General features: G+C 44.5%; 1 protein-coding gene across 2 annotated transcripts in view; it reads right to left on the minus strand.

The window, feature by feature from the left end:
• Positions 1 to 14,400, minus strand: part of LOC143031349 (ubiquitin carboxyl-terminal hydrolase 24-like) — a 93,961-nt gene that overhangs the window by 47,769 nt on the left and 31,792 nt on the right. The window contains exons 14-24 of one of the 2 annotated variants that reach the window (XM_076195056.1): positions 13,800 to 13,988; positions 13,322 to 13,516; positions 11,731 to 11,840; positions 11,271 to 11,451; positions 10,883 to 11,014; positions 10,259 to 10,405; positions 9,493 to 9,737; positions 8,298 to 8,404; positions 5,917 to 6,107; positions 3,153 to 3,337; positions 261 to 480 (exon numbers count right to left, since the gene is read on the minus strand). In XM_076195056.1, the coding sequence (XP_076051171.1) occupies positions 261 to 480; positions 3,153 to 3,337; positions 5,917 to 6,107; positions 8,298 to 8,404; positions 9,493 to 9,737; positions 10,259 to 10,405; positions 10,883 to 11,014; positions 11,271 to 11,451; positions 11,731 to 11,840; positions 13,322 to 13,516; positions 13,800 to 13,988 (1,902 nt within the window). Of the gene's footprint in view, positions 1 to 260; positions 481 to 3,152; positions 3,338 to 5,916; positions 6,111 to 8,297; positions 8,405 to 9,492; positions 9,738 to 10,258; positions 10,406 to 10,882; positions 11,015 to 11,270; positions 11,452 to 11,730; positions 11,841 to 13,321; positions 13,517 to 13,799; positions 13,989 to 14,400 lie in introns of both variants that reach the window. The other variant, XM_076195055.1, reaches the window with a different exon arrangement.

Consider the following 14,400-nt stretch of genomic DNA (forward strand, 5'->3'; position numbering starts at 1 on the left):
GAGAAGGAGGAGGACAGAGAGGTGAAGGAGGAGGAGGAGGACAGAGAGGAGATGGAGGAGGAAGAGGAGGAGGACAGAGAGGAGATGGAGGAGGAAGAGGAGGAGGACAGAGAGGAGATGGAGGAGGAAGAGGAGGAGGACAGAGAGGAGAACAGAGAGGAGGTGGAGGAGAAGGAGGAGAGAGAACAGAGATGAGGAGGAGGAGGAGGACAGAGAAGTGGAGGAGGAGGACAGAGAGGAGGAGGAGGGGGGCCACGTACCTGCATTGCCCTGTTGACCAAGGGCGGGGCCAGTGAGGCCTGGATGGCCGACAGAATCGTGGAGTGGACGGACTGCACGGATGCATCCAGCGTGGAGCGCTTGGGCGGAGTCAGCTTTATCTGGCCCGGGGGCTGAGACGCCTGCGACTGAAGGCCGAGGGGCGGATCCTGCGGACGAGAGCTGACGCCGCCGGTCCCGCTGCCGCCCATCATAACAAACCTAGAATAAAACACATTCTGAAAGGTCTTACTGGTTACCATGGGGCCGGCATGAGAGAGAGAGAGAGAGAGAGAGAGAGAGAGAGAGAGAGAGAGAGAGAGAGAGAGAGAGAGAGAGAGAGAGAGAGAGAGAGAGAGAGAGAGAGAGAGAGAGAGAGAGAGAGAGAGAGAGAGAGAGAGAGAGAGAAAAAAAAAATTCTACATTGGCCAGGGGTCCAGGGGCAGAGCCCCCGGTGGGGGTCAGGGGGGTCGCAGGTCTAGGCTGAATCCCTGGTAAATAAACACATGCAAGCTGTTCCGTTGATGTTGCTATCGATATAATTCGGCCAAAATAAAAACTACCCCCAGGCATCACTTGCTATACGTACACGTACACCACGCAATGCTACACAAAACGAATCACTGGCGGGCCAACACAAAATAAACTTTTTGGACACAGGTACAGCTGACATACAAATCACCCAAAACCTCACATCAACCAAAAATTATTCGACAACAAGTTTTTTTTTTAAACAGGATTTTTTATTACAATTGGGAAATAATGACAATCGGGAATTAGGGTGGCGTAATAGGAACTGGCCAACACCAAGCTTAGGCGGGAAAACTTGAATGAACGAGAACATTTGGTTCTTACGACATGCTTATTCATAAATACAAACAAAATACACAATGATAATAATATACAACAACTTTAATACATTTATGTAAGGGGAAAAACACATATCTCCCAATCTAACAATACATATACACATAATATTCACAATTATATGGTGCTTACATGTATACCACAACATCCCCAAAAGGGCCATTTTTTTTGGGGGGGGGGGGGTCACGGAGGGTCCAACCGTACATACATCCAGCCACACAGACCCGCATATTGATTTGATTGTATCAAAAAAGCATAAATATCCTTCTCATTATAATACATGATTAAGTCAATCCTTGTTAATAAACATAAGCATTAATAAACAATTACAAAAAGACGTTATTACTCTGCTGCAATTGATCTTTTGAAATTTCAAATAATGTATCTGTGACGTTAAAAATACAGACGCTCCTCTACTTACGTTCATTCGTTTTACTTTTTTTATTTTATGTTAGAACTGACTGTAAAAAAAAAATTGTAAAAAAAATTTTGAGTGATTTTTTGAGTTTAGTGCACTCTCCGTAGTACGAGACATTCAAATGATATGCATGACACTGCGTCCATTGTTTACATGGCACAAATGACAGACTGAACGTGCCTTGCCTCCTCCTCCCCCTCCTCCTTCTCCTCTACCATCTCACTTTATGTTGTTTGAATTTAATTTATTTGAAATTACATACATACATATACCAAGGCTTTTTCCCCCTTTCAAGGGAGGTAGTAAAAAGGGAAAGGCATAAAAACACTCCCACCCATTTCATCCCTAAATACACTCCACACCCCTCCCACCCTCCCTCTCATCTGAGCACCTCCTGGATGATGGGTCATCCCTGCACCTTGTCCACTGCCCTGGGTCAGAAGCAGTGTTGCAAGACACAGCACATCCACAGCAAGGCCGCTTCATTTAATCGGCGACCCCCCCTCTCCGTCCCCCCTTGCATATAAGGAGAGGACGGGGAGAAATCCCTTCGGGCTGGGTCAAAATTTACTCACACATACTACCCCACCCCCCACCCCCAGCCCATTCCTCCTCATGCAATCACAACATCATCCATATACAACCATTCTTCACTCACCTCTGTCTTCCGTCCTCTCCCTTCCTTCCTATACAGACATTCCCCTCTTCTCCAAAGGCCCCTTCACCCCATCCATCCACCTCATCCTAGGACGTCCCCTCATGTTCACTCCCTCCACATCTGCCTTCCATACCTCTTTTACTAGTCTTTCTTCACTCATTCTTTCCATGTGTCCAAACCATCCTAATATTCTTATAAGATACGTTAATAGAATTTATGGATGTATAGTACAGTATGAACGGTCATACATTACTGGAACGTACAGTAATAACTTACGTTTATTTTCACGTTACGTTCGGCCGTTCGGAACATAACTTTAACGTAAGTTGAGGAGCGTCTGTAGTACGTTTTCAGATTTCAGATGTGCGGGGTTATGGTAGGTTTGGTACAACTGGAAGGGGTCACATACTGGAAACACTTAGGAAACGATGCCATACGAGGCGGAGACTACAGCTGACATTGGTAGAGATTTTGGGCCCAGTCCAGGGAAAAAGTGCCAGCCCATTGGAGCACCTTAGGATGGGTGAGGATGAGGGTGTTGATGAGCTTGTAAGACAAGTAATACAGAAATGAACATCTACATCGTTAACCACTTCGGTATAATGATGCCCACGGCTTTGGCGTCTTGATTATACGTATTTTTTTGTAGTCGTACACGAGTCACCACCGGATTCTGTGAACTGGTTTGATCACATTGTCAGTGTTTATTATTACTCCGACTAAAAAAAATAACTAATACGGCAGTGACTTTATGTTTTATATTGCAAGTAGTGTGATGCATCGTACATATGGCAGCCGATGCTGCGCACAAGAATTTGACTCGTACCGAAGTGGTTAATCTTACAAAATCACCACTGGCAAATACCCACAACTGGTCCCATGGCAGTTGCGCATTTTATCGTCTACCATGCAGCAAACGTTTAAAACGGCAACCGAGCAGAATGCACTCACTTGAGCAACTGCAGGGCAATGAGGTAGATGTTCTGACGAATCTGGTAATGGAGGTCTACGGGGAATGCGTCCCGCTGCAAGAGAGCGGTGATGAGGCCCAAACCGCCGCACCTGAGGAAGCTCTCACAGAAACCGCCTACCATCTGCCCCTCGACGCCCACGGGCACCAGCTTCCCCGACAGCACCTGCAAAGGTCAGAGGGTAAGGAGACGGGCAGGATCAAGAAAGTGAGGGCTCGATGGAAAGTATGACAGAGCTGAGGCAGTAGGTTGAAGACAAAGTTACGGTAAACTCCATATTATATCAAATAATTCCGACTGTCGTCCCTGGATTCGAACCGAGGCACGGGAATCACAAAGCCATCACCCTACCAACTGAGCTAGCGAGCCTAAAAATTCTCTAACCTGGAAGTTAATCTACTCCCGAGGAACTAAATCAACTGCTAACTGCATTCCGTAAGTAATTTTACAGAGAACCAAGGCCAACTTGTAGCTCGTGGTTAACCCATTAAACTCCGATGACAATATTCTTGTCATTTGGTCAAATAAAACAAAAAATCATAAAACACCAAAATGTTTGATCAAACACCAGAAAAATATGACGTCAGTCCTCGCTTCACGAAGCGAGGACTGACGTCATATTTTTCTGGTGTTTGATCAAACATTTTGGTGTTTTATGATTTTTTGTTTTATTTGACCAAATGACAAGAATATTGTCATCGGAGTTTAATGGGTTAAGCTGGTGCGTTTCCTTGACGGACTTATTGTCGTTGTCATACCTGACTAGAATCACCAGTGACAGCGATGTCAATTCTATTCAGGTATGACGCCAACAATAAGTCCGTCAAGGAAACATACCAGCTTAACCACAAGCTACAAGTCAGCCTCGGTTCTCTTTAAAATTAAGTACAGACGGGAGTTTGCAGTCAACTTGGTTCCTTGGGAGTAGATTAACTTCCAGGTTAGAGAATTTTTAGGCTTGCTAGCTCAGTTGGTAGGGCAATGGCTTTGTGATTCACGAGCCTCGGTTCAAATCTGGGGACGACAGTCGGAATTATTTGATCGACATCACCGTCACTGGTGATTCTATTCAGGTCCTGATTATATCATATACAGGGATTTCTCAATTTATGTGTTTTTTTAATGTGATTTTGGAACAACATGAGGTAAAAAAAAAAACCTAGTCATTTTTTAACATTACATGGGTTATTTAGAATAACATGACAAAAAGTCAGTTAAGCAATTATAAGACTTAACTGTTCACTTTACGCAATTTTTACATTACGCGATCCATTCAGGAAATCCCTCGCATAAATCGAGAAATCCCCATATATCAAATGTACTGAAAAGTGCAAATATATACCTCCTACAAACTTGTGAAAATATCTGAGGTGTCTAGAATACACATAACAAAGGCTTTTTTTCCCCATACAAGGGGGATAGCTTCTCCTGGATGACGGGTCATCCCTGCACCTTGTCCACTACCCTGGGTCAGAAGCAGTGCTGCAAAACACAGCACATCCACAGCAAGGCCGCCTCATTAAATCAGCAACCTCCCCCCTCTCTCTCCATCCCTTTATGTGCAAATGGAGAAAATGGGGAGAAATCCCTTTGGGCTGCATCAATCTATTTTTCACACATGCTGAATAGAAAGGGGCAAATGCCACACCCCCTTGGTATGGGAATATGGTTCTTAGAGCATTTGATGTTAAGGGACAAAATGGGTTATGCATGACACCAGTATTTTCCCCTTTCTTTTCCAGACACTTAGTATGTATATATATATATATATATATACATATAGTTATATATACATATATATATATATATATATATATATATATATAAATATATATATATACATATATATATATATACATATATATATATATATATATATAAAAAAATATATATATACATATATATATATATATATATATATATATATATATATATATATATATATATATATATATATAAATATAAATAAATAGGGCTGGGGGTAAATGTGGGTGGGGGTGGGGTGATGGGATGTGCAAGGGGTGAGGGTGGTGGCAGACTGGAGGTGGGCATTAAGGGAGAGTGACTGGAGGAAGTGGATAGTTTTAGATACTTGGGTGCAAATATGGCTGGAAAAGGTGGAGTGGAGGTGGAGGTAGAATGTAGATTAAGAGAAGCGAGTAAATGCCTTGGTGGATTAAAAAGTGTGGTCGCCAATTTAATGAAGGCCTTGCTGTGGATGTGCTGTGACTTGCGACACTGCCTCTGACCCAGGGCAGTGGACAAGGTGCAGGGATGACCCGTCCATTCAGGAGGTGCTAAGATAAGAGGGAGGGTGGTGGGGAGTGGAGTGTATTTAGGGATGGAATGGGTGGGAATGATTTTATGACTTTTTCTTTTTGGATATCTCCCTTGAAAGGGTGAAAAAGCGTTGGTATATGTATGTATGTATTCTAGATCCTTCATATTTCAAGAAGATTTTACAGGTGAGCCAAACACCCACATTTCCTCCAAACTATGAAGAAGAGAGAAATGGAATGAAAAGCGAGAGAAAGAGAGAGAGAGAGAGAGAGAGAGAGAGAGAGAGAGAATGAGAGAGAGAGAGTAAGTGCATCTGTAGGAAGGAGTTGGAAGATGGAAAAGGAAGAGGAAGAAGAAGGAAGACAAAGGAGACAAAAAGAAGAAGAAGAAAACGAAGAAGAGAAGAGAAAGAGAGCGAGTTGGGGGGGGGGCAGGAGGAGGAGAAAAAAAGGAGAGAAACTTACCTCGAGGTTGTACAAGAGGCGGAACGGAGTCATCCCAGGCGAACTGAGGTCCAGCAACGACTTCAGTACTTGCCGCCCCTGGGTCTGCGCCTGCTCCGAGGCACTGCCCGAGGCTCCTCCCGCACTGCTAGAAGCTCCTGCGGCCGCTGCAGCGAGCCCTCCTCGCTTGGAGGGGGATGTCGACATTCGTCCTGCTGGTGGAATAAACGAACTGTCAACCACTCCAAGTGTCAGCCCAATACCTCTAGTATGGTTCTTAAAGTTGTCTGGCCCTGATAAACCTAAAAGTTCGACTCCCAGTTGTCAACCTGATACCTCCTCTCTGATATTAGCTTACAACTCCCAAATTTTGAATTTTAATTTGAAAAAAAAAAAAAAGACAAGCAGGATGACTATAAAAACACTAGAATTCTAGGGAGTTTTTTTTCCCATTTTCAGTCAATAAAGTACTAAAGTATAATTCTTACACAAAATATTTCTTCACGATGCCTTTTATGAATACAGACGCTCCTCTACTTACATTCATTCGTTTTACGTTTTTTTCGATTTTACGTTTGAACTGACGGTAAAAAAAAAAATTGTAAAATAAAAAAAAATTGAGTGAATTTCTGAGTTTAGCACGCTCTCCGTAGTACGAGACTTTCAAACTATACTTACGCATGACGCTGCGTCCATTATTTACATGGCACAAACGACAGACTGAATGTGCATTGCCTCCTCCTCCACCATCTCACTTTATGTTGCTTGAATTTAATTTATTTGAAATTAATGTTATCATTTTACAATGTTATGTTTATAATTAATGATTTAGGGGTGTTTTATAAGATACGGTAATAGAATTTATGGATGTATAGTACAGTATGAACGGTCATACATTACTGGAACGTACAGTAACAACTTACATTCATTTTCACGTTACGTTCGGCCATTCGGAATGTAACTAAAACGTAAGTTGAGGAGCGTCTGTACCCCAAAGAATCGGTTTCCATACCCTCTGGGGTGCACCAAGGCACTACTTGGTATGATGATGCCTACGTAGGCATCATGGGGCGCTAGTGGATACTCGAGGATGCTGCAGCCGGCGTCATGATTATATATATATATTTTTTGTAGTTGTACACAAGTTAACCCTGGATTATGTGAACTGGTTTGATAGCGTTTTGTGTGTTTATTATTACTCAGAATAAACAAGAACGAGTAATACAGCAGTGACTTTATATTTTATAATGTGAGTAGTGTGATATAAAGTACATATGGCAAGTCAATGCTGCGAGTGAGATTTTGAGTTGTTCTGAAGTGGTTAAGCAAAACAGAGGGGTAAACCATTCCTTCCGACCCGTAAAGAACCGTAATGAAGGGGAAGACAAACGGGTGGGTACCTCGGCTGGCCTTCTCCCTTGTGCAGTGGGAAGAACCCCTTCAGTATATAGATAAATAAAAAAATGAATAAAAATTATAATACATACATATGCCAAAGGTTTTTTCTCCCTTATAAGGGAGGTAGCCAAAAAGAAAAAGGCATAAAAACCACTCCCATCTATTCCATCCCTAAATACACTCCACTCCCCTCTACCCTCCCCCTTATCTTGGCACCTCCTGGATGACAGGTCATCCCTGCATCTTGTCCACTGCCCTGGGTCAGAAGCGGTGTTGCAAGACACAGCACATCCACAGCAAGGCCGCTTCATTAATTTGGCAAACACCCCCCCCCCCTCTCTGCCCCCTCATGCAGAAAAGGAGAAGACGGGGAGAAATCCCTTCGGGCTGCGTCAAAATATCATTCACATATACTTCCTCACCCCCCATCCCCCCCACCCATTCCACCTCATGCATCACAATATCATCCATATAGAACCATTCTCCATTCACCTGTCTTCTGTCCTCTCCCGTCCTTCCTCAACAGACATTCCCCTCTTCCCCACAGCCCCTTTTACCCCATCCACAAATAAATAAAATAAAAATCATAATAATAACAATAATAATGATAATAATAATAATAATAATACCACAACTTAGAGCAGCAGATCTTAACCTTTGGGGTTGTCGGGGGTTTCTTAGGGGGTCACAAAGGATTCGGGGGAAAGATATATCTTCGTACGTTTGAATTAGACACTTCAGGGCTTTGACCAGTTTGATAGTACAGCACTGGTTGCAAGTGCAGTGGCCTGCTACAGTAAACGTATCAACCACGACCAATGTTTTATCTTGCCTTTTCACAAGATTCGCATTTTCAAAATTTATCACAGGGGTTACGCTAATACCCTGAAGAGTTTTTGGGGGGGTCATAGGATGATAAAGATTAAGATCCACTGACTTAGAGGGTATTAAATTATGAAACATTACAATGATTAAGTACGGTTTTGCACATTGCTCTTGATTACCGTGAGGGTCCTTGGACGCTGAGGAGGTGCAGATAGAATCAAACTTGTCCGCCACGCTTGGATTCGAGGGTATCAGGTAGAGCAGTCGTCGTACGGCTTCCGTGACCCTGAAAGGCGAAGGAACACGATAAAACCAAATAGCAGCTAACCGCTTCACAAGATGGCCACGACTGATTCAGTTTAATGTTCCAAACTCCCCCATCAGGAGGCTGGGATGGTGCCTCTTACAGAGGACTTTGTAGTGTGGAATCTAATGAACCATGCCCTTGGTCCAACTCGCATTGTCAGTCTCGTTCGTGATGACATGGAATTAAAAGTAAAAAGTTAATGTGGTTGAAAAAAGATTAACATATATATATATATATATATATATATATTATATATACATATATATATATATATACATGTATATATATATATATATATATATATACATATATATATATATATACATATATATATATATATATATATATATATATACATATATATATATATGAGAAGGAGTATGAGAAGAAGCTGAAGGAGGAGTGGGAGGGAGTGAAGGATAAAGTAGAGGTAGGTGTGGAGGAGGAATGGGGATGGTTCAAGGAGGGAGTCACAAAGTGTGCAAAGATGGTGTGTGGAACAAGAAGGACAGGAGGAAATAGAAGGAAGGGTAGTGAATGGTGGGATGAGGAAATGAAGAAGGTTGTAGTAGAGAAGAAGCGAGCTTTCACAGATTGGTTACAAAATAGGACGAGGGAGTCATATGAGACGTACAAAGAAAAGGAAAGAGAAGTAAAGAAAAAGGTAAAGGAGGCAAAGAGGAGAGCAGATGTAAAATGGGGTAAGAGTATGACAGAAAATTTTGAAAGTTATAAAAAGATGTTTTGGAAAAAAAAATTAAGAGAGGAAGAGGAGGCGAATCAAGTAGAGAAGAAAAGGTAAAAGGTGCAGATGGAGAGATGATAATGGAGGAGAAGGCAGTAAGGGGAAGATGGGCACGAGGTGCCAAGATAAGAGGGAGGGTAGAAGGGAGTGGAGTATGTGGGGATGGAATGGGTGAGAGTGGATTTGATGCCTTTGTTTTTTGGCTACCTCCCTTGTAAGGGGGGAAAAAGCCCTTGGTATATGTGTGTGTGTACGTAGTTAAGTAGTTGTGGTCACATGCAAAAGCGAACAGAAGGGGAAAGTGTCAGTTCGCACGACCTACCTTGTGTCGTCCAGCTGTGCCAGATGGTACAACAAGTTGAAGACGTCTCGCCCCGCAGCCATGACAACTCCCGGTAACTGCTTTTCCTGCTCCAACTTGTACTGCTGTCGTCCCTCGCTCATGCCAGCCCCTCCTGACGACGACACTGCGCCTGTGGCTTCACTGCTGCTGCACGAAGATGGTGAGGGCCCGCTAGCAACGTCACAGTAACTCCCGAGGCCGGGCAATTCGTCCCAGTTGTTTACCTGCCGAGGCAGAACGTTCTCTTGCTGTCAACAATTCTCTCCATCACCCGCCCTTTCTGCAGGACCACCACCAACCCTCGACATCAGGAAATCTTTATTTTCGTTACGGTTTGTAAGTGAGATGCAGGGAGGGAGGGAGGGGTGGTGAATGGGAGTGGAGTATGTTGGGGGATGGAATGGGTGGGAGTGGATTTTATTCCTTTTGACTTTGGCTACCTCCCTTGTGAGGGGGAAAAAGCCTTTGGTATATGTACATTGCTTCTAATCCTGGGCCATGGGTGAGATGCAGGGATGACCTGTCATCCAGGAGGAGCCAAGATGAGAGGGAAGGAAGAGGGTGGATGGGAGTGGAGTAAGTGGGGGAAGATATGGGTGGGGGTAGATTTATGCCTTTTGACTTTGGCTACCTCCTTTGTAAAGGGGGAAAAGCCCCTGATATATGTATGTTTGTGCCCTCACTCTATGATTAAGCCTATCTGCCATCCACAGCAATCCAAAAGAGAAATTCCTCCGACTCTTACCTCCTTGAGATGGGCGGCCCCACCCGAGGTGATCTTTGCCGCCAAGTATTTCTGGTCCTCCGCCTCGTCTGCAGCCCCATCGCCCTCTCCATCTTTGCTACGCTCCTCACTGGTGCTCAGCTGAAGCTGATGTAATAACCGGTTGTCCTGCAACAGAAGAGGATGTCAATCAAACACTGCAGACGTCTACCTCTTTGACGGGTGCCCCCTGTCGACCCCCTCTGAATCACAGTCCGTTGTGCCTTTCTCCCCAGCCACAATCTTGGCTTCTAAACCTTTTCGATGCAAGTCAACTATTCGCACGCACATCAGGTTGCTTGATGTACAACAATGCATCACAATGCATGCATAATAAGATGTCAAGTTACCGCTTTTATATTTGTTCTTTCACCCTGAATAAATAACATCACAGAAAATGTTATCAAGTCTATTCACAGAATACGGGGGGCACTCGGCTATGACTATAAAATGAATATAATCGTGACGCCGACACTGGCATCATTGTACACCCACTAGTGGCTCACGATGCCTATGTAGGCATTGTCACATTCAAGAGGATAATGCTACAATGGATTTTCTGAAGTCAACTGTCTGTGTCCACCCGTAAACAGAATGTACACTAACCAGCTGAGTACTGTTGCTGCTGACGCTGCTGTTCGCCGATTCCGGCAGCACCAGCTGAACGTGCTCGACGGGACACCCGACGGCTGTGGCGATCTTGGACCTCACGGACAGGAGGGTCTCATTACTGTGGCACTGCAACAACAAGAAAACCGATTACGAACTAAAATTTCACAAGAAAACCAATTATGAAGTAAAAACTTCGCAAGAAATCTGATTACTATAAACTCCACAAAAAAGATGATTACAAACTAAAAACTTCACCAGAAAACCGATTACGAACTAAAACTTCACAAGAAAACCAATTACAAACTAAAACTCCGACAGATGACTTTTCAGCCCGCGGGTCGCTTGTGAGAAAACTCGTCTTGCTTTGTCCAGCACTTCTCACCTGAAGCACGAAGACGTTCTTGGCCGCCCCTTCGCAAGTGACGCGGAGAGCGGTGGGTATTCCCGTAAAGGATGCTGCATGAGGCAACAGCACGCGCACTGCATCGTGGAGCTCCTCAATCGACCAGACATAGCGCTCGGCCAACACCAGCACCCGTCGAATGTGCTGCAAGCACGCTCCTCTGCAATTGTAGGACAGGAATAATTTTATCGTCAGATTAAACGTAAACGTAAAAGTTAAGTGTCTGGAGGAAGTCGTGTGGCAGTGAGTGGAAGAAAAGGCGTAGGAATTCATTTTCAATTCTTCAATCAAATAAGCAAGTGTCCGAGTATAATAAAAAGCGGGTTTTGGGGGGGATAAATACACAAGAGACCGTGACAATAGAGAAATAGTTTCATCGAGTGCAGAGAGGGTTGGGACGATGATGTTATGGAGGAGAGCACAGGCTGCTGCGTGTTACCTGGAGGGGTTTGGAGCTGGAGCTGCTGAGACGGAGGGAGCGGTAAGTGTGGTGGTGGCAGCTGTCAGGACAGAGCTAAGGGCAGTCTTGTCCACTCCGACCAGAGATTTCTGCAACACAAGGGAAGCGTGGGAATAACGAACCAGTACAAGAGAACTCTGGATCAATATGACCAATGCACATATATATACATGCATTTACCAAAGGTTTTTCCCCCTTTCCAGGGAGGTAGCCACAATCAAAAGGCATAATTCCACTCCCACCCATTCCATCCCTATTACACTCCACTCCCCTCCACCCTCTTATCTTGGCTCCTCCTGGATGACAGGTCAACCCTGCATCCTGCCCACTGCCCTGGGTCAGAAGCAGTGTCGCAAGACACAGCAAGGCCGCTTCATTAAATTGGTGACCCCCCCTCTCCATCCCCTCATGCAGAAAAGGAGAAGACGGGGAGAAATTCCATTGGGCTGCGTCAAATTTTTCTCACACATGCTCCCTCACCCTCCATCCATTCCACCTCTTACATCACAAAGTCAAAAGGCATGATTCCACTCCCATTCACCACCCCTCACTCACTCTTTTCTTGGTTCCTCCTGGATGACTGGTCATCCCTGCACCTCACCCATCATCCTGCATTAGAAGCAATGCAGTAAGACACAGCACATCCGCAGCAAGGCGGCTTCTCCCAATTTGCAACAATCCTCTCATGCAGTGACATTACAGATGGGGAGAAATTCCTTGTATGAATAATTGTTTTTCTTCATTACATTGAGTTTTTTAACCACTTCAGTACAATGATGCCTACGTAGGCATCATAAGACACAAGTGGATACACGAGAATGTTGGCGTCGGTGTCTTATCTAATTTTTACTTAGCTGTACATGAGTTACCCCCGAATTCTATGAACTGGTTTGATCACGTTTTCTGTGTTTATTATTACTCGTACTCTTAACCGTTTCAGTATGACTCAAATTCTCAAATGCAGCATTGGATGCCATATGTACAATGCATCACTCTACTTGCATTATAAAATATGAAGTCACTGCTGTATTACTTGTTCTCGTTTACTCTGGAGTGTGATAGGGATAGAATGGGTGAGAGTGGATTTTATGCATTTGTTTTTTGGCTACCTCTCTTGTTAGGGAAGGAAAGATCCTTTGGTATATGTATGTAATAATAAACACAGAAAACGTGATCAAACCAGTTCATAGAATCCAGAACTCGTGTACAACTACAAAAAATATATACATAATCAGGACACCGATCAATGCCAGCATCCTTGTGCACCTACTCGAACCTCATGACGCCTATGTAGGCGTCGTCATACCTACTACTACTACAACTACAATTATGTTGGTTGTCAGGCTGGACAGCCTTTCACCGCTTTCACTATGCCTCTCCAGATGGTTCTATATCCTCTGCCGATTCTTTCCCTTCCTCTCCTGGCTTCACCCTCTCCATCCATCTCTACCTGGGTCTCCCTACTGGTTGTCTGTCCTCTACTCCTCCTTCCATCACTTCCTCGGTAGTCCATCTGCCTCTGTTCGGATGCAGCATTCATACCAAAGTGGTTAAAAAATAAGAGACCCACCTCTAACTTTCTGTAGCAGTCCTGAATGAACCTGCCGTGGATGGAGGCCGGTTCTTTGCGGAGCCGAGGATTGAGGGCGTGGAAAGTCATCGCCAGGACGCTCTTCATTGCTTCCTCCGCCAAGGTCTCGTCGCTGCACTCCAGTACAATGCGCCACAGGAAGTCGAGTCCCAGAGGATCGACCTTCTCCACGACCTGGTGACGAAGGGGAAGTTATTCGTAAATTATACGACACCAGTTCAAGAGGGCACAGACATTTGTTCAGTGCAAGGAACATCCTTGAGCCGAACACATTTTGACTAAATCTTGAAGACTCAGGGGGGCGAATAAAAAAAAAAAAAAAAAAAAAAACATGACACTCATGCGAAGCATCTACGTAAGCCACATTTTCAATTCACCTGAAATCCACTTAACAATAGTTCTTTGGGACTTGGTCAGTTTCCCAGGACCCACCCAAAAGAAGAGCATTAATACGTACGATGTTGCCACCCTGCCGGTGCAGTTTACGATCGTTGAGGTTGACGGCGTGGAAGAACTGCGTGAAGCACTCGAGGGCCTCTGGTGTGAGGGTGACGGGTTCCAGACGCAGGAGCTTCTCGCAGAAGAGGTCCCGTTGGGTGTTCCCTTCCAAGTCAGAGATGCAGGAGCTGAACCAGCGGAAGCAGGTCTGCGGAGTTGCATGTGATTATTACCAGGAGTTCCGAAACAGACACACAGAAGAAGGAAGGAAGGAAGGAAGAAAGATGTGTGAGAAAGAGAGAGAGAGAGAGAGATAGAGAGGGGGGAAGGGAGGGAGACAGAGAGGGAGAAAGTGAGAGGTAGAAAGAGAGAGAGAGAGAAAGGGAGGGGGAGAGGAGAGAAAGAGAGAGAGAGAGAGAGAGAGAGAGAGAGAGAGAAAGGGAGGGGGAGAGGAGAGAAAGGGAGGGGGAGAGGAGAGAAAGGGAGGAGGAGAGGAGAGTGAGAGAGAGAGGAAGAGAGATGGAGAAAGAGAGAAAGGGAAGGGGAGAGAGAGAGAGAAAGGGATAGAAAGAGGAGAGAGAGAGAGAGAGAGAGAGAGAGAGAGAGAGAGAGAGAGAGAG

This window comes from Oratosquilla oratoria, chromosome 12, assembly GCF_046742065.1.
Source record: "Oratosquilla oratoria isolate Oo_2021 chromosome 12, ASM4674206v1, whole genome shotgun sequence".
NCBI classification, from domain to species: Eukaryota; Metazoa; Arthropoda; class Malacostraca; order Stomatopoda; family Squillidae; genus Oratosquilla; species Oratosquilla oratoria.